Source organism: Barbatula barbatula, assembly GCF_947034865.1.
Source record: "Barbatula barbatula genome assembly, chromosome: 18".
In the NCBI taxonomy this organism is placed as follows: domain Eukaryota; kingdom Metazoa; phylum Chordata; class Actinopteri; order Cypriniformes; family Nemacheilidae; genus Barbatula; species Barbatula barbatula.
This window is the reverse complement of record NC_136781.1, coordinates 14,989,896-15,010,364: the sequence shown is the minus strand read 5'-3', so window position 1 is coordinate 15,010,364 and position 20,469 is coordinate 14,989,896. Positions and strand designations below refer to the sequence as shown.

General features: G+C 41.4%; 1 protein-coding gene across 2 annotated transcripts in view; it reads left to right on the top strand.

Moving 5' to 3' along the window:
* The window catches only part of slit3 (slit homolog 3), a 141,285-nt gene that overhangs the window by 13,290 nt on the left and 107,526 nt on the right, over positions 1–20,469 (top strand). For both annotated transcript variants that reach the window (XM_079479697.1, XM_079479696.1), the window contains exon 4: positions 179–250. In XM_079479697.1, coding sequence (XP_079335823.1) covers positions 179–250 — 72 coding nt within the window. The remainder of the gene's footprint in view (positions 1–178; positions 251–20,469) is intronic.

Sequence of the window (20,469 nt, the reverse complement as noted above, 5' to 3'; positions counted from 1 at the left end):
CACACACACACACACGGACAGACACACACAAACTCATTCCCATCGATATGTGTTCTCTTAAGGTCAATCTCATGGTGCTTCCCTCAACTTTTTATGTCCATCTCAGATTCCTTTCCTCTTGGCTGTAGTTGTTTTGACCACACTAACTCGCCCTTTGTCTGTCCTTTCTCCCTCACAGCCGCATCAACCGGAACCGGCTGCAGGTCCTGCCGGAGCTGCTGTTCCAATCCACACCCAAGCTGGGCCGGCTGTAAGTCACCACTTCCCTTTGATATCTGTGCCTGGAAAAGCTTGCGGTCAAACTTCCCACTGTTTTAATTTTGATCATTGTACTGGAAAAGGCCCTGCTTAAATATTTAACTTTCCCAAACAGTGTTTTAAGAGAACGCTGTCGGTGCAAGGATATTCTCTGTGTTATTTCTCCAGCCCCTCCAGATGTGATTCTTTAAAACAGTCCGAGGGTCTGGGCCAAGCTTAATGTGACACACTTTCGCTCTGTGCTACTAATGTAGAGGTGAAGGTGTACTGGAGGGATGTTTTCTTTGGACAAACTGCGTTCTCGAAGAATTTTCCTAGTCTGCTTTGAATCTGGGACCAAGCTGAACTAGAGACTTTGGCTTGGTAGTCTGGGAAGGTTTTATTTAGAGTTGTTGATGAAAGTAACATGCTCACGTTAGGCACTTGTTGGAACAGTGAGTCAGTAAGGTAAGAAGAAACAATCTGACATCATTTATTCGCCATCATGTCATACAAAATTCTGTGTAACACAAAAGAAGATATTTTGTCTCCGTACAATGGAAGTAAATAGATGTTGTTTAGTTACTGTTCTTAAAAATGTCTTCTTTTGTGTTTTGCCGAAGAAAGCAAGTCATTCAAGTTTGAAATAAATAAATGTTAGAATCTTTGAATGATCTATCTCCATTTAGACATCGTTTAGTTTGGTGAGCTGCTTTGTGTTTCTGAACGTTTCCATGAAGCTGCAAGGAATAGATCGGCTAGGCTTCATGTCTTCATGACTTTCGAGCGGTTTAAAATGTAGCTGTTTGAAATATTACTTGGAAACAATTGTCTTTTCTCTTCATTCACAAACCGCAACAGTTGGTGTGAGCTGATACACGACACATGGCTGATCACAGAGATCGGCACTTTGTTTACAGAAATAAGATTCTCTTTTATAGCAGTCACAGAGCCTACTTCAATGGTATGTGTCCACTGGCGTGGAAAAAATCTGCTCGATACTGCCAAAATCGTCTGTAAAATGTACAGCAGTGTGGTTGTCTTCAGTATGGTGTAGGGTGTCTCTAAATGGGGTCAAGAAATTGCTGAATTTCTCAGAATGTCTGTGTATACAGTGTCGAGTTAAAGGGATAGTTCACCCAAAAATAAAATTCTGTCATTTATTCACCCTCATATTGTGTAAAACCTGTATATGACATCGTTCGTGTGGAACACAAAAGAGGATATTTTGAGAAATGTCTCCCTACAGTGGAAGTCAATAGAGGCTACGGGTTTGGGAGACCAATGTTAATCTAAATATTTTTTATTGTGTTCTGTAGATATTTTAAATAATGAAGAATTTGTATTTTTGGGTAAACTTTCTCTTTAATGCACACTTAAATAAAAAATGTGGACAAATGATGCTGAATACAGAAATAACTTGAACTTCCCCAGCAGATTAGGAAACAGTTGGCTGCTACCTGGCCTTCTTATTTGCAGAAAGTTACACATTTCTTAACTTTTCAAAGCACTCACTCCAGTCCGCTGTCAATCCCACAATCCTCCATGCAAGTCTGCCGCGAGGCATTAAGAATGCCTCGAAACCACACATATACAGTCACATATTCTACATGCATATTTGACAGTTACAGTAAATCACACCATTGTCATCTCTCAAATTGAAGTCCAACAGTTTATATATATTACATATTTGTGTCCTCTCCTCTTAATCCTACTACCAGTAATGAAGTCTGTTCAGAGCTGGAGTGGTTTATAGCTACGTTTGTAACTTGGCCTTGTCAGGGTTCGTTACGCTTGTTGACATTAGCACGATATGAACGGTCTCACCCGTAACCTCCCCATTAAAAACCTCAAGCCAGTCGGAGAGCGCCAGCCGACCTTGTCTCCCACGGTAATGCGTTCGACGGGGACCGAACATGGCCGGCAGGTCTGGAAACATTGACAGGGGTCAGGGAAAGGTAAAAAGCACATTTTAATGCTGAGTAAGACAGAGGAAGGAGCGCAGTGAAATGGGAGCAGAGGGCGTCGCGGATGAATAATGAAGGAAAGAGAGAGGATGGTAGCCGAGCGTGGCGGGGTGTTGTAGGATGGAGCTGGAGACATCTAGACAGGTCTGCGGGCTGTTGGGGAGACGTGTGCGGAGGCTGTCTGTGGTCGGCACTCTATGCAGCCTGGAAACTCTGCGGTTAGAGTTCACTGTGTGGGTTCAGAAATGTACCTCACATAAATACTAGCGTACATACGCTTTAAGCTTCCCTCCCTTTTCCTGTTCTTAGAAAGATGTATTTCTTTGTAGCTATCTAAACTTGAGGGATAGTGAAACGTGAATGAAGAATTAGAATGTGGTCATGATTATGCCCGTTTCTTTTTATTAATAGTGCAGCTAAATGGGTCCCTGTATTAACTTCAGTTCCTGTGCCGAGGAATGAAGGATATTTTGGTCAGTGATACCCATGAGACCCGACCACTCCCTGCCATTACCCCAAGCTCAGGTTGCATGTGATTGGTGCATTAAGAGGAATAGGGAAGCAGAATGCATCATCTTGTCTTATGTCTCCTTCCCCTCGGCCAATTTCAAGCTTTCCCTCTTTAATCTTCCCCGCGCAATTTTCCCAGCAGAATCGAAGCAGTTAGCCGGCATGAAATGTCCGTTAAACAGCGGTCACGGCCTCTCGTAAGCTCACAGCTTGAATGGACCCCAACTTTCCCGATCCCGGCTCCAAGGTCCCTCTGAGAACACCAGTTTGTTTCCCTTGTGTTTGCATCACGACGGAGGTCTTTGTTTCTCCCATTCTCTCCCTCTCGCTGAGAAGTTTGTTTTCCTATTCGAGCGATAGTTTGCTTTTATCGAGAAGAAACAAATTGCTCTCCCACACATCGGGTTCTCTCTCTCCTCGTGCTCTGCTTCGCTCCTGTTGGCCTGGAGTGGTAAAGTTCAATGTGAGAGAGTCGGGGGGTCTGGCCCTCTCAGCCTTGCAAACACAAACCATCTCTCTACTTCAGTCTGGATCTCAAACATGACTCCAGAAGTCTGCAAGCTCTCTCAAGCCATCCGGCTCATCGGATCGCTTAATGAGCTCTCCGTAATGCATTCCAGAATGCTTGAAAACCCTTTTTGTTTTCACAGAGTATACTGATATTTTAAAGCTGTGTAATGGCTTCTGACAGCACAGTTATATGATTGGCTGATGATTTATTACCTCAGCAGTACCCTTTGAATGTCTTTAAGTATCGTAGCCCATAAAAAATATACTTCTACAATTTCTTACACATGCAAAATTCGCCTCTGTTACTTTGCCATGATGTTGATATGAGGTTGTGTAAGTGGTTGTAAGTGTGTTACTATTAAGTGTTGTTATTGTTGTTTACTAAAGAGGCAAGTATGGTCCGGCCGTCCTCGTGCTGCCCGCATGATATTGTTTTTGTCATCAGGAGGATCGGCGGTAGTGTGCACACCCTGTCCACGTGCAGCCCATTTTTTAGACCGGACGTGACGATTACAATAGCGCATGCGTGAGAAAAAAAGCCAAGGACAGTATACTTGCTCCTTAAGGCATTGCTACAGTAGGTGGTTGCTACGATGTTTTGCATTGCTGCGAAGTAGTTGCAATAAGCCAGGTCAAATAGTCAACTAGCCTTGTTTACATCTACTTGGTTTTATGCACATTTTACGGTTCAACTAAATTTTCACAGCAAAGTTTTTACACTCACTTTAGATGTTAAGCTTCCCCTTGGACACGGCGATACATGCAAAATTTTTTCCCAAGCTGGTAGAATCGGCGAATGCTGAAACGTTGTTTGGAAACTCAGGGTACGGGTGGGGCTGCGTGTAGTGACCCCAACACAGAACTTACGGAGTGTGGTTGTAGCCGCTGTGAGGCTGCTCATGTAACAACGGGAGTAGAAATCGTCCGGTTAACAGTTGTTCTCACAATGAAATATTGATAGACATTATTGTAAGGTCGAAAAACTCCAAAGTGTTGCTTTAACCTGATTAGGCGTCTGTTTCCGCTGATGATGTCTTTTTGGTTTCCGAGTTTTCTTGTATTGTTTTCTTTTGTTTTATTGTCTGCTAATGTAAATCTTAATGCTTAGAGAAAAATTTATTTTCTATAAGCCACACAACTCCAGGTATCATTCAGGTTTATAGCTTGATACATAATAAATTCTTAGTGTAAGGGGGGTTTGCAAGATCAATATTAATGGTAAGAAGCAGTTGTCGCTCTAGTGCTGCTGTGTAAATGGTGATAGCAAGTACTAAGCGATAATACTCGGTGTCATTACATGTCAGCTTTTCTTCTACCAACAATCACTGGCTAATAATTCAACATGCCTTAAGCACGTAAACCGTACAACTCCGGCTCATGGTTTTCAAAAGTGGCCTACTGATTGTTTTCAGAGAAATGAACCTCAGAATCCAGCCAAGCGTCTTCCAAAATAGGGCTGTGCTCAGCCGGTTTCAGAAAGCTAGACAGCTTTGTGATTTACTCCAAAGACATATTTAGATAAATACAAGCTACAAAGACTTTGGAGTCCTGACAGAAAGCCAACTATACACAGAAAGCTGAACTTAACATTTTGTCTTGAATGGTGCCGGTTTCCCAGGGTTGTGAGCTGATTGATGTCCATCAGGGGAGGTTGAAACTCACAGTTTGGATTGTGAGTTAGGTATTGAGATATGGATAAGGTAATCCCCAAAGACAGATCCATCAGAGAAATATTAATTACTGTTAGAAATGACCTCCCATAACCCTCTGTGTTGTTTAAGATGGCATTGACAGTAGTTTCTTAACCTTGTCAGATGTTCTTGTGGGTCAAACAAAAACCAAAGTGAACATCTGCCCGAGTTACTGCTAACACAGCACTCTCCGTTTTTGCTGACAGGAAGAAAACAGTAAATAAATCTGTTTGGTTGCTTTGCTTTCTCGTGGAGCTGCTATATATAGAGAGAATGTCAAGTATGAAATGCGTGAAATGAAAGGTTAGCCATTAATGAAACATTTTAAAATACATTTACACACCTCGCGACGTGTCTGTTACAATATAAGTTTGTTTAAGGTCAGAAATGTGTCTAGTTGTCTTTTTCACATATAAAGGCATTATACAGCTCTAGGGTAAAATAGAAAACGGACTATAAATTGCTACCAGGAAATAAACTTTTTGAACTTTTGGGGAAAAAACTGAACAGAAATATGGAGGAGCTAAATGCAGATGTGCTGGATCAGACTACAGCCTTACGCTTCACCACAATCTGTACTTTGCAGCTGAAGGCAAAATCTACAATGTTGGCTATATATTTTATTGGACAGGAGGTTTATATGTATGTTCATGTGCACTGAAATGTACCATTACACGTGTTTGTAATTTAGCATCCAAATAAAGGAAATATGCACGATAGGGGAAACATTTAAATGGTAAATTTAGATACAGTTAAGGCCTCTGTTTTACATTGTTGGCAAGAAATTGCAAACAAACGTGCCGGAATAAGCATATAAAAACAATGTTTTTTGGTTTAATTTTACTTTCTAAAAAGTTCAATCTGTGCAAAAACTAGAGGCATGTTTGCAGTTGTTAAATTTACAACCAGATTTCTCTCACTCCAGAACCTTAGTTAAGAAAAAAGGGATTGTAGTTTTACTGAAGACTCTTGGCTTGCAGTTTCGTTCCTCTTTCACAGCATGCTTTGGAATTACATTCTCTCCCAGGACAATATTTGTGCTTTTATTCAGGAAACCAGGTGGAGGGGAAAGTTTCCTAAAAGATCCGCTTGACAGGTTGACTAAATTCAGAGAAATGGTATTCTGTGGGAACTCTGTTTGCTGTATTTATGAGAGAGATAGCGTAGGTCTGAAAGAAGAATAAATCTCCTGCGTAGTGTGGGGCCCACGGAGCCACCCAGTGTTACAAGAGCTGCACTGCTATGAGCGTTGTACGGAGGGATTTTTGCTAACATCTCATACTGGTGGTGCAGAGCAGCATTGTGTCACTTGAGCAAGCTTGAGAGGTCTGCAGTACACATTACATTTACATATACACCTCCACAGACCCGAGAGAGAGAGAGAGAGAGAGAGAGAGAGAGAGGAATCATGGATCACAGAGTAACGCAGACAAAACTAGTGATTTACTTTGTTTTACAAAAGTCTGATTGTTAAAAATGAACCTAAAAATCGAGCAGTTTTCTAAAAAGCAATACCAGATGTTTTTAATGCACTATGATAAGATAAATCTACATGGATTCAGGCATGGTTTGTAGAATGGTGTTGTACCGTTGTATTCATGTTTAAAGATTTTCTGACTGCTTCATTCCTTCCTACCACAGTTTCGCTGCTTATCTGATCAATTAAGCTCAGGGCAGGTTTAATTATGATCATTATTTTGCTATTGATTCCACGTTTACCCCACGAAAGTGATGTTGAAAAATGTCTCATGTGGCTGCTGAGCAATGCGAAAACCTGGAGGGAGATGCATGTAATGATTAAAAATTAATTGTAATTGATTTAAAAAGCCCTGGAAATATCAAACGTTCAGATCTGTTTAAGTCACCAAAAAAAATCACAATTAAAGCAATTTATTTCCTAAGATTTATTCTTTAGCTAATTGAGCCGTTGTTGTTGTTATTTCAAGAATAACAGACTTGTAAAGTAATCTTTCTTAGAAATACAAGGATCTGTTTTGCCATTTTTCTGACACCATTAAAGGGGTAGTTCATTCAAAAATAGAATAAACGCGTTGACTCACACTCATGGCCAAACCCGAATTTTCTCAATAACACAAAAGAAGATGTTTTTGAAGAATGTCTGTAACCAAACAACATTGGCCCCCATTGACTTCCATTGTATACAAAACCGTTGTACAGTCGTACAGGTTTTGAACAACGTATTGTATGGGGCAAATACATTATTTTTGGGTGACGCCCTTTTATTTTTCAATCTCTTGCCTCCAACCACCTAGCCACTTACTGGTATGGAACACACGCACACACACACACACACGCACACAATTAATTGAAATGAATTCCTGATGGATAAAATGAATTGGGTTCATTCTGATCTAAAATTCCCAGCTGCAGGCCAGAGAGTCCAAAAAGTCTTTCTGTTTTGAGGCATGTTTAGCAGAAGAAAAGCGATTGCACTTTTGGAAACGGGCACCAAAGACTTCTTGAAAGAGTAGGTTAATTTCAGTACACATGACCTGCGTGTCAGTAATTGCTAACATGCAAAATGTGTGATATACGCATCGAGAGTTAATTCGTCTGAAGTCTTCACAGTGATCTGTTCACTGCCCGGCCAAGTTGGTCTCAGGAGAAAGAGCTCTTAGATACAGAATCCCGCTCTACAGAAGCGGGAGAGAGGAGAAAGGGTCTAATTCGCTGTGTTGATTGAAGGCGCCTATAATTTGGGAAATAGTTTGGGGCCATTACGTGCCGGTGTGTTTATCACAGGTGGTTCCCATGACGACCGGTTGAGACCGTAATTGGATTTAAATGGGCAGAACTGCTTGCACATGTTTTAAAGAGCGAGAACGAATGCAGTGCAGTGACCACGCAATCCAACTTTCCTTCTTTAGCAGCGCAGCCTCCAAATGAACCTTCTGGCTCTTCCTGGGGTCAAAAATGAAACAGCCGGACTCTCTAGCTTCACTTCAGCTCCATTCAAATCACCCAAGCTGTGCAGAATTAATCTTTTTAGTGGAGTTTGCTAATATGTTGTTTAACTTATTAGGAGCCCAAATATTGACGACCCTATTACGGTAATGTAGTTATTGTAGAGGCTTGTTGTTCCGGAAAATGACACAGGCGTGTGTTCTGGTGACGAACCCGCCATTTTTCGGTTTGTTTTAATAGGATACCGTCTCCTCTGTGCGGGAGCTTTCCTCACCTTTTTTTGTGGGAATAACAAGCCTCAGGTTCACGCTAAGTATAGCGCAATTTAGACATCATCATACATTAATAGGGATGTCAATATGGATATTTATCTCAAACAATGATCATTGGATGCACTTTTTGAAGCTTCAAAGACTTGCCCCATTCACTCCCATTCTACCGCTTGGAAGAAAACGAAACGTGTTATTGTAACTCTGACTGCATTATTCTTCAAGGAGAAAGCCATATTCAGTTGGGATGCCTTGAGGGTGAGTAAAACATGGGGAAATTTAGTTTCTTGGCTGAAGTATCCCTTTACCCAAAGTGTTTTTTGAGAATATTTTTTACATTTCTCAGTGGTTTTGTGTCCATGCAATAGAAGTCAATGGGGTCCAATGTTTTTTGGTTTGTAACATTCTTCAAACTAAAAGTTTCTACCTTAAATTGTGATGACAGAAGTTTCATTTTTGGGTGAACTGCTCTTTTAAATGCTTCAGGATTCGTTTAACTGTAGTTTTGAGGCATTTTAGTAATTGTGTACATTAGACGTCAATGTTGTGTTTAGGTTTAAAGTTTCCTCAGGGTACTTAAACTGTTGAACCCTTTTGGTACCCTGTAACCAGCAACCTTACTGGAAGTATTGGCGGTGTTTTTGCAAGTGTGAACAAAGCTGAAAATGATCCCGAAGAATGTTTTTTTTTTAAAACAGTGCGCATCTCGGAAAAGCCTGAGTGCAAAAGAAAACAAACACAGCACCGGCGCTCATCCCGACTAGTTTTCTTCTGTTGCCAGCAGGGCTGTTGCCATTCACTTACAGGAAAAATCTATTCGGACAAGACAGCACATTTACACCATGCCGCTGTGTTTACAAGAACATGTGAATCAACCGTAAGTCAAGCCCAGCTTTGATGCTTGACCCTTGGATAGAAGCTTGTCTTGTAGATGTCAAGCAAGCACTAGACATCCAGAAACCCAAGGACCCCATGTCAGTGTTTACCTTGACATTCCTGACCTGGCATAAAGTGGCATAGTTGGCATACCTGTCGCACCCTTTGGAAGCTAAGTGGCAAAATGGGTGAGGTACTCAGTGACACGGCCGCTCGGAACGGGACACGCGGCTTGCACACGTTCAGGAGCCAGTTTACAGTGAAAGTGCGCATTAACAAAACGTTCTGGTCACTTTATGAGAGCAAACGAAAGCTAACGGTTCGGGTTCACTTCAGGGCTGCCCTGCTTTTACTGCGGATTCAATTGTCACTTAGCTAATTACAGCTTCTTTTTACGATCCGAAGCCACGCTCGCAGCCAGCCTCCTCCAGGCAACAATGGGAAGGTTTGTGGGCCGTAGGGGACCTAAGTGAAAACAGACTCCTCTCCTCAACTTTCTAGTTGTTGTTTTTCTCTTTTATCTTCCTGTGCGACTCCAGAAAGCGGGTTCGGATAGTCAAACCTCCATTAGTCATTCCGGCCACAGAATTGGGAATTACTTGGCTGAACTTGAAGTTCAAGTGGTTGGTCATTACGCGCCCAAAATGCACAGTTGTAGCCCGCTGGATGAATATGCATGTCTCGTTGCTATAGATACAACATAGTTGGGAACTCTGTAACAGCGTGTCTTTAGACATCAGATCTGGGAATTATGCAGAGATAAATTGTTACATTATGGTTGTGTTTTACTCGGCACGCCAACATAAACTGGGCCCCAGAAGGAGTTCATCTTAGATTGCAATGTGTTTGTGTGTGTGGTATGCTTTTTGTTGTTTCTTGGAATGGGGTTGGATAAAGATTTTGAATGGCGTGTATGAGCTGGAATGTTTATTTGTGGCTGAACAGGTGCTGGTTTAGTTGAAGACATTTCAATATAGACAGATCTGTTGAATCTTCCAGTGCCATCACAGTATTTTACTGTATCTTTCCTTATACTGTATGTTGTATCAAAACCATAGAGCGAGTTGTTAAAAACCTGTACATGACTATTTCCTCTGTGGAACAGGAAAGCTGATATTTTAAGAAATGGTTTTCTGTCTATAATGGAAGTTAATAGGGGACAATGTGGTTTAGTTCTCAACATTCTTCAAAATGTCTTCTTTTCTGTACTGCTGGAGAAAAAAGTGACTTCACATTGAAATTATAAGTATATGACGAAAGAATATTCTTTTTTGGACGAACTTTCCCTTTAACACGTTTAGGCAGATATTTTATCGAGGTCTTGACTGTGCAAGGGCTTTGCTTCATCAAATCATAATTATGAAGTAACACCAAAGGCGTGCGAGTGAGCAAGCTGTCCACCCCGGCTTTCCCTGGTGACCTTTAAAACACTGCAGATCTGTGCCTAACAAAACAAAACTAAACAAAAGAGCGTACTTTCCTCTTATGGTCAAAACACTTGAGGGATGTATATGATTCACTGCCTTCCTACACACTTGGCAAGCAAACAATATTAGACACACTATGGGGCGACAGCCACGTGCCCCGAGAGGGTCTGTAATAGTAAGTAGATCATTATGCCATGTGTTGCAGGGACAACAGAATCCTCATCACTTTCTAAGATGAAAATAACAGAGACTGAAAAGCATCGGCCCCTATTAGTCTGCAGGAATCTTTATCATCAGTGGCTTAGCAATGAACAAACATGTACTAAAAACACAAACAGAATGAAAATAGAGGCTGTAGCGAAGCTTATTTCAACTGAATCGGTAACCTGAGCTTTAAAGGGAAACAAAGTAAGGTTACGTTTCATACCAAGGCGGTTGTTTAGGGGTACAACATTAGAAAAAGATGACAGTGGTTTCCTGTGCGAGTGGGTGGGGGAGATAAATGAGAAACATGACATAATGCGATCAGTGCCAATGCCTGCCATGTCCAATCAAATGTATATCTTATTTAAATAGGAAAAGCGTAACGATGGGAAAGAATTGAATTTTCTTAAGAGAAGGTTCATCTGACTTGTTTACACTTGTTTACATTTTTCTTACCCCATTGGCAGATAGTTTTACTGGTTTTAAGCATACAGTTTTATATATGCGTACAGAAAACATGAATATGTAAATGTTTCTTGATTTAAGGTTTTTTAGATATCAGTTCAGGGAAACAAGACGCTAAGGAATTATTAGTTTCTTATAAAATTCATTTCTCCATTTGATTGTGCACACACCACCACATCTTCCCTTTTTGTTATCTTACTTGTACGTATAAATCCTAGAAAATCTAAAGTTATTCAAAATGAAAACTGAGATCCTTAAGTCCAAGGGTCTTGATGGCAGTGCTGCAACCTTTTCAAACCACAGAAAACAAAGATTTAAAGCCTCCTTTTTTCATTCAGCTGAAAAGCATCTGACTGTGAGCTAGCTGTTGCAGCTTTTTCTGCTTTGTTGGGAACTCGGGGTAATTGTCAATGTGTGACATTGCACTGAAGGTGAATTGGGCTCACCCCAGGCAAGGATCTGACCCATTTTAAAGGGCGAAAGAGAGCATCAGAATCTGTTCTGAAGTAAAAAAATAGACCGTTCAGCAGGAGCAAACCGTTTTCAAGGCCACAATGAAAGAAGAAGAGAGATGACTTGTGAACGAAGAAAAATGGCCTCAGAGGCCACATATTACAACCCCGTCACTCTTATCTCCTTCTTTAGATTTTCCTAGCTCGAAGAGTTCAGATGTCGGGCTTTTAGTACGTGTGTCCTAATGTTGATTAGCTGTTGGCTGAGGAGATGTTGGGGAGGCTGCTTTGTTGATTGGGTGTCCCTTGACTTAACATCATGTGTGTCACTAGACCAATCGGCCTACATATTTACAACATGATGCAAACAGGGAGGTAAATCTCTACGCCTATGCCATGAGTAATGGTCAGGGCTGGACGTGACGTGAGTGAATGCAGTGACCCGATGCTGCACGCTGACCTCAGATAGTGGTTCTCAGTGGACAAAAGCATATTTTGCATTGCTACCATTTTTCCAGCAATGCATCAACTTTGCTTCGCATTTAGGAACATGCGGAGTTGATTAGGCTTCTTTTGTAGCCCTGACAGAGTCAACACAGGGTGTTGCAAAGTCTCCAGGCTTTTTCCTCATATGGGCACACTGTTTTATGAAAGGTGTCTGTGCACTGTCAGTTTGGTGGATGTTTTTTTTGTGTGTGTGTATGTGGAGACCTCTTGGAATTGTAAGGAGCCAGGAGAGCACAGTCCATGTGGCTTTAATGGTCCTTGTCTGGGCCGCAGGCTCAGTAATCACCACTGACCCTGACCGGTAAACTATTTTTTCTTCATGTGGTTCAGCTGACCTTGCTATCTGTAAAGAACCAATTCTCAACATCTCATACGCCTCCATGCGCTTGTTTCTGTAAGTCTTAATAATTGCGCGCGATTAGCGCAAGCCGTAAGCCATTTGGGATGTACTCTGCTCTAGGACTGGGTCGGGCCTCACTTATCTCAATGCACGGTCGCAGTCGCGCTAAAGTCCTCGCCGTTTCCTGTGGCCCCGACAATTAACCCTTTAGATTCTCAACACGCTAATTGAGTCCATGTTCCACCTATAACGCTGTTTTAATGAACCCTAATCACGGCGCCTGGGAGCCGACTAATGCACATGCGTCTGACTCGCTTCCAGTGCCAAAGTGACTGGCGCGCTTTTTCATGTGACTGGAGAGAGTTATAGCTTCTAAAAGGAGGCCCGCGCAAAGTGGCAGACGCTGCTTTTTTACGATGTGCCAACGGAGCAGTTGACAGACCTGTGGTTTGGGGCCGCTTTTCTTTTTCTTGAAAGTCAGGCGTAGGTTTTGATGCAGGATTATTTAATGTGTCTTGAGAGGGCAGGTAGGCATGTTTTAGGATGCCAAAGCCACACATGGATGTTCCTTCCTCGCTGGTGACCATGAGCAATTGTGACAGAAATGTGGAGGGAAACATAATGTGCTGTTGCAATGTCACATCGGTGACTGTCACACAGACGGGAGAACGTCCCGATCTGTTGACTCACTACTCTGGAAGCAACTATGGGAAGCAGCCAGGACTCTTCATGATAAACAAGTCAAATTAAGCAGTGCAATGCCTGTGACTGTGGACCTCACTCTGTAAAAGCCCCTCTGATTCTAATTATGACATTCATTAACGGCAAGATTCCTGGAACAAAGACTTTAATCCTAACACGGCCCCCAAAGCTTCTTTAATTCTGCGGGTAGATGTGGAATGGGAAGCCTTGGTTTAGCAGACTACTTAGAAGACCAATGTGGTTCCTGTTATCTGAATCATTAGTTTGTCAGTGTATTGGGTAATAAAACAACATTAACAGACTGTCTTTTGTTATAGATGGAACAGATATTATTGTGAAGAATCAACTTTGATTGATATTTTATAATAAGTAAATCCACTAACTGACAAGGTTGTAAAATGGAAGTCAAACAAGGAACAATTACAAGTTTGACTCTTTCTTTGTTGTTCAGTCTCGCAGACTCCTAAAACTGTAAACCTGTCGAACCCTGAATCTCTGCAAACTCAATCTCTCATGACCCTCCCTCGCCTCCAGGATACTCAAACCTAAGGGAACCCCCTAAATAAAGCTTGATTTTGGCAAAACTTTAACCATGGTTTACTCACACGTGGGATTGCTTGCTGTACCATTCCATTGGCCGAAAATTGGTAGACTGCTTTGTGATGCATTCTTTACAATCTGTAATGAAACCTCTTCATTCAGAAAGTGATTTGGAAAAAAACACCTTAGAAAGACATGACTGAGTTTAATGATGTCAGCAAGTATTGGTGTATGTTAGCCTGGTTTTTAATGTTTTGATGCTCAAGATATTTAAGTTCAAGAGGGCTGTGTTTGTATTAATCGTGTTGTTTTTAAAGCTTTGCAAGAGTACTTTAATATTAATATAGTCATTTTGTATAGAGTCAGTTCCCCTGTTCAGTTGTTATGGGTCTTAATCTGTAGTCTTGCATCTCACAAGACACATCACAGCACTTAAACACGCTATAAGAACAGTAACATTTTTCACTCTCAGCGCATTAGCCAATACAGAGTAGCTGTAAGTAGTAAAACACATTCTCACTGATGCACTCAATCACTCTTGCACACGCACACATTAATCACCTGAAAAATGCCTTGGGTTCCAGTAATAACCAAACACCGTCCTTAAGTAGCACAGCCCCGCTTCTCAATAAATGAGCGCACTCAGTCCGGAAGAGCTTTTGACTGGAGATGAAAGGCTCTTTGGGGAGCCCGTATTAATGAAATTTGCTGAGTGAAAACTGAGCCGTAGGCTGGGCCCCGCCAGGCCCTCACCTGGTTACACTCGCTCCTGGCCCAAGGTCATGAGCTGGAGCCCTGACTACATTTTCTCCATCCACAGATGCACACAATACACACACACACGGTTATGACAAGGTAATTCAATTCCAGTTTTCCAAATAGACTTGAAAAAAGGGATCCGGTTGTACTGTCACCCTGGAAATATGGTTTATGGTGGTATTTGATCTAATATTCATGTTTCAAAGCTGTAGATCACTGGCAATTATGTTTAATTTATTACATGAAATCCATCCTAACTTTGAGTGCATTATTGTTTTACATATTGGCTACAAGCTATTTTCCCTACATGGTGTTCTGGAATACTGTGTAACTGACCGTCGGCCCAGGGACTGATTTTTTTTATAGCCATGTTTCTCATATCAATCCAGTTAACTTTTTCTTTACTGCTTTTCACATTTGTTGCAGATGGGGGTGTCATAATAAACCGGTATCGGAAATAATCATGGTATTAATATCATGGTTATCAATATTGTGTTAATACTACACATATTATAATGTAATCAATCCAGCAACTGTTTACATTTTGCCTTCATGGGATAGTTCACCAACAAATTCTTCCAAGGATATTTTGAAGAATGTTGGTAACCGAACAACAGCTGTACCCAAACTTCTTTTGTATGGATACAAAATCAATGCAAGTCATTGGGTACCGCTGTTGTACGGTTACTGACATTCTTTGAAATATATTTTTTATGTTCTGCAGAAGAAAGTAAGTCATACAGGTTTGAAATGACAAGAGGATGAGTCAATGATGACAGAATTTTCATATTTTGGTGAACTATCTCTTTTTTAGACAGCAATGGTAGCAGCATGTAGGATGAATTTGACTGATAGCATTATTTATTTATTGAAAACACTTATTGATATATTGTTGTTATTGTGAAATGTTTAAGACACCATCATCATGTTTCAAAGATATAATACTGGGATAGCCCGAGCTGCAAAACGGCTTTACAGAAAATAAATTTTTGAACAAGCAGCAGATACATAAGAAAAATGTATCTATAGAAATAAGAAAAGAAATGAAAGAAAATTGTTAAGGTAAATGCACAGAATATATGGTATTATTGCAAATTGTTCATTACTAACTGGAATTGTTTTCTTTTCTATATAACCTTCAACCACAGGTTCTCTTTTTCTCTTTTAAATAAAAAAAACTCAGAGCTTTTATTTCAGTCAGGCTTTAGAACACGTCATAGCACTGAAACTGCGCTCGTCAAAATTACAAACGACCTGCTTATAGCATCAGATGAAGGTAACATCTCACTCCTGGTCCTGCTTGACCTTAGTGCTGCGTTCCATACCGTAGACCATAACATACTTCTAGATCGCTTACACGATTATACCGGTATTGAGGGACAGGCACTACAGTGATTCAGATCTTACTTGTCAGACAGACATCGATTTGTCCACTTAAATGGGAAATCATCAAATCTAACGCAAGTAAATTATGGATCGGTTCTGGGACCCGTGGGATCGGTTCTGGGACCCGTGCTGTTCTCCATATACATGCTTCCCCTCGGAAACATTATTAAAAGACATGGAATAAGCTTCCATTGCTATGTAGATGATACTCAGCTATATATCTCATCAAGACCAGATGATTCCTCCCAGCTATCCAAATTGGCAGAGTGCATCGAAGATATAAAACATTGGATGACCTGTAATTTCCTTTTAAATTCTAATAAAACAGAAATATTACTTATTGGACCAAAGACACGCAAACCAAATATTTCTGATTATAAACTGTAAGTTGAAGGATGTACTGTTACTCCAACAAATACAGTAAAAGATCTAGGCGTTATATTAGACAGCAACCTGTCATTTCAAAATCACATCTCAAATGTCACAAAAACAGCCTTTTTCCACCTAAGAAATGTTGCCAAGTTACGAAATATTCTATGTTTTGCTGACGCGGAGAAGCTTATTCATGCATTTATGACCTCAAGACTTGACTACTGTAATGCGCTTCTTAGTGGTTGTCCTGCATCATCAATAAACAAACTACAGTTAGTTCAGAACGCAGCTGCCAGAGTTCTAACCAGGTCCAGAAAATACCATCACATAACCCCAATGTTATCAACCCTTCACTGGCTACACATTAAGTATCGTATTGACTTTAAAGTTATTTTAATCATTTATAAAGCCTTAAAGGGTTTAGCCCCTACCTAACAAAGCTTCTATCACACTACAACCCATCACGCTCTCTAAGATCTCAAAACGCACGACAGTTGAATTGAATTTAATTGAATTTATTTACACCAGAGCATTTTTAATCCATTTAGTCATTTGTTTTGTTGTTTTTCATTTGTTTTAAGCCCTAAGGAAGAATCTGCAGTCCACTGGTCATTTTCACTAAATAAACTCTTTCAGGAGGAGGACAGAGGATTTATTTTATCCTTAATTATACTTATAATTATTGTTATATTATGTCTTAATTATACTTATCTCTAGAGGAGTCTTATAGAATGTAACTTTGCTGTATATACACTCACACGGTCTTTGTTATATTGGCTCTTAAAAACATGCAGTACTTCAACAGTCACACACCGCACCAGCAGTGTGAGGCTGTAAAGGCAACCCAATGCGGACATTTGGTTATAAATAAATCCTATAATCAGAAAGGCTGATTACCCTGGAAACCTAATTATCCAAATCACAACTTGCAGTTTGTTGTCGTGACGGTTGCTAGAGTCGGTAAGCGATGCCCAGCCCCAGCTGCTGCTATGCTAATTTTGTTTATTTATTATTAAATTATTTAATGAGAGATGCAAAATACCCTGAACTGTTTAGCACAGCGTCAAAGGATCCCTTTCCGGGCCACGCACGATTCACGAAGGTTTTTTACAATCAAACTCTCTAATGTGAGAACTTCCCAGAAAGGTCACCATGCGCTTAGCGTGTCCTCGCTCTGTTTGGCATGTACTGCGATTTATTGTCAGCAGACCAGCAGTGCCTAATGTCATACAAATGTGTGAGTAAAAGCGAGCGCTCCAATGAGGCTGCCAGGAAGGAAACTCGCTCCAGACTTGAACAGTATGAGGCTCTCACGCTTTAGTTGTTCTAAAGAGCGACGTGTGAGAAATTATTAACACCGTTAGGCCTTGTTTACACCTGCTTTGTAGTTCTGTCTCGGGTGGTCAGATCACTTTTTTCTGGTCAGGTGAGATAGATTGGCAATTAAACCTGGTGGTAACAATTCTTGTGTTATAGTATGTGAGCACTCACTATATACTACTGTTTTACCATATGCTGAAAAAGTTTAAAACTGTAAACATGACATTCTTCAGTATATCTTCTTTTTACGTTCTGCAGAAGATAGTAAGACAGGTTTGGAATTACATGATTTTAAGTGGTGAACTGTTCCTTTAAAAGCAGGTATATAGGGTCTTTGCAGCACTCTAAATCGGTTCGCGTGAAAAAGACCACAGAGAACATGCTGGAAAGATGGCATACCCCCATGAATTTCTGCCTCAGAGAATGCACGGCACGCCATAATGCATGTACTCAGCGATTGAACATGAAGTGCATTAAGATGGGTTTTCTACCGATAGATACCAAGCACTGTTCTGGGCATTTTACTCAATAGACGGATGACAAAACATCTCTTCCTCCCCCAGCAGAAGCGTGACCGTTCCGCCAAAGCTGCTGACAAGCAGGCAGCGTTGCAAGCGGAGGGGGGCTTTGGAAATGTGGAGCCGGGTGACGAACTCTGAGTTTCCTTTACTTTTACGAGTTCTTTACTTAGGGAAGAGTTGCTAAAGCGGTCCGGGGAGGTGGGTTTCCTGGGAGGGCGAGGGTCCGGTGGGTCAGCCATGCAGAAAGGCTCGAGTGCTGTTTTAGGAGCAAGGTCAAGCACGGGTGGTTGGGGGATTTGACAGGAAGTAAAATAGGAGCCCCATCAAGCTCTCTGCCTGACGTGACCTGTGGAGACATTTGTCTGGGAGTGTTAAGTAGATAAGGAGACTACCTGTGGTCGTGCAGCCGCTTAATGTGTGCCATCACTATTGTACGGTTTTAAATAAACATATCTAGTTCATCAAAGAAGTGTGTCACACTTACTTCAGACACCGGTCTCTGGTTGCAGTACCTCTTCGCTAAGCCCATCTCCCCTGACATTTGTTTCTAATCAAAACTCCAATTCCCCCTTTTTCCAGTTCAGAAACCTGCAATAATAGAGTTAACCTTTGAGCCAGTGTCCCCTGACTACAAGACACTGGCTTAAAGTTGAACCATACCTAGAATCAGCCTCCGGTAACCAATTTACTCAGCTCTAAGCCTGGGTTATTACTGTTGAAGGGCATTCCTTTGGTGTCCTCTCCTTTGCTTTGTGCCTCTCGACGACCGTCTTCTAAACATGTGACAGTATTGTCCTCAAATTGCGGCTTTCCAATTGCCAGCACAATCTTAAAGGAGATGGACGTGCCTTGTTAGATTGTTGTTGTGGTTTCCGACTAAGAGCTCCATTGATGAATCACTTTGGGAAATTCTTTTCAAGAGTGACTAGCCTAGTACCAGTTTGACATTTTTACTAATTCGTATGTGTAAAGCGTCTCATGGTGAAAGCTTTCATTTTTCCAATAACTTGCATCAACTGATAAAACAGGGCGCTTGGGGGCTAAGCACATGCCTTCGGATGAATATCAATTCAACCGAATAAAATCGAAGGTCCTCGATTAATTTTCTCCTGGACGGTGTAACCACCAAGAATGATTTATATGATGTTCCATTGAGATGTTGTTCATTGAAAAATGTGTATTGTCATCGTTTCCAACTGTTGTATAATAGGACTTCATTGCTCATTTAAGCGCCACAGCTTGTTTTCACAAATGCGTGCCCTCTAGAAGGGCCAGCTTGTTCGTCCGCCCAATCCCGTGTCAATCGTGTCCTTGTTTTGTTATTGAGCCCGAAGAACGGGGTCCTTTTTATTTCACTGCCTCTGAAGGCATGAGGTGGCGGCGATCCAGCGAAGGACAAAGACCTGAGGCGCTAAAAAAGGCTGGTAGGAGGCCTGTCTCCCTCCTCCTCGTTTCACAATCAGCATGTGGGCTTCAGGGTGGCTGACAGCCCAGCAAGCTGCAGCCGCTGAAATATGGAGCCTTGTGGCTTTGAAGAGAGACAAAGTCCTCTGTCTGGAAGCTCCAGACGAAAAAGTTACATGTTTACCACTAATGCTCCATTGCATGGCCTTGTTTGGCTGTAGACTGTAAACTGTATGCAAAGTTTGTGTAAATGGATGAAACTGGTTTTGTATTTGCTGGAGCAGTGTCTCTTTTAATCTCAAGCAACATGTTTCCTTACACCCGGTTCTGTGTGCGATCGTGTGTGTGCGTGTGCTGGCTGCTCCACTGGCCCACATGGAGAGCGTTAGTTAACCCGCTGCAGTCTGGGTTCTGCTCTCTGGCTTTAAACAGCTGTCTGTGCTTGCCAGCACATCCTGGCTCATTACTGCTCTCGCTCTCTCGATGTAGTAATCACTGCTCTGTGTAGGCCTAAATGGAAGGTTTGGGAGTGAGCACGCAAGCCTGTGGTCCCTAACTGGACTGCTCAGCTGGCCTTGCAATGCTCACTTAGCCCTCCAAAGCTTCATAGGCATCTAAACACAAACACAAGCGCTTGGAGAAATAAGGGTGGACACAACGCACTGAATTCACCTACAGCATGTAGGCCAGTAAACACAATGTGTCTGTGCATTTTACATTCCTAGATTTTATACAATTAGATAAGAGTCAGTGACTTGGATTTTTCAGGATGGTTCAACCTTATCTCATGGGAATTTGTAACTATTTACAGAGTTGGCTAATTCATCTGAAGTCTTGCCATGTGAATTGAAGGCGTAAGATTATTAGGAAAACGCTATACTGAAGCTCCTCCCCTTACCCCACCACTAAACTGAACGGTCAGATCTGTGAAAGGAAATCGTACTAAAATGTGTTACGTAGCTGTCATTCTGGAAGTGGAAAAAACACAACTAACACAGTAGTAATCGTTTTAGAAGTACAACGTTTGACAAGCACTTTTTAACGCATTTTATTGGTTAGATGTTTGCAAAACCCAGTAAGAAACA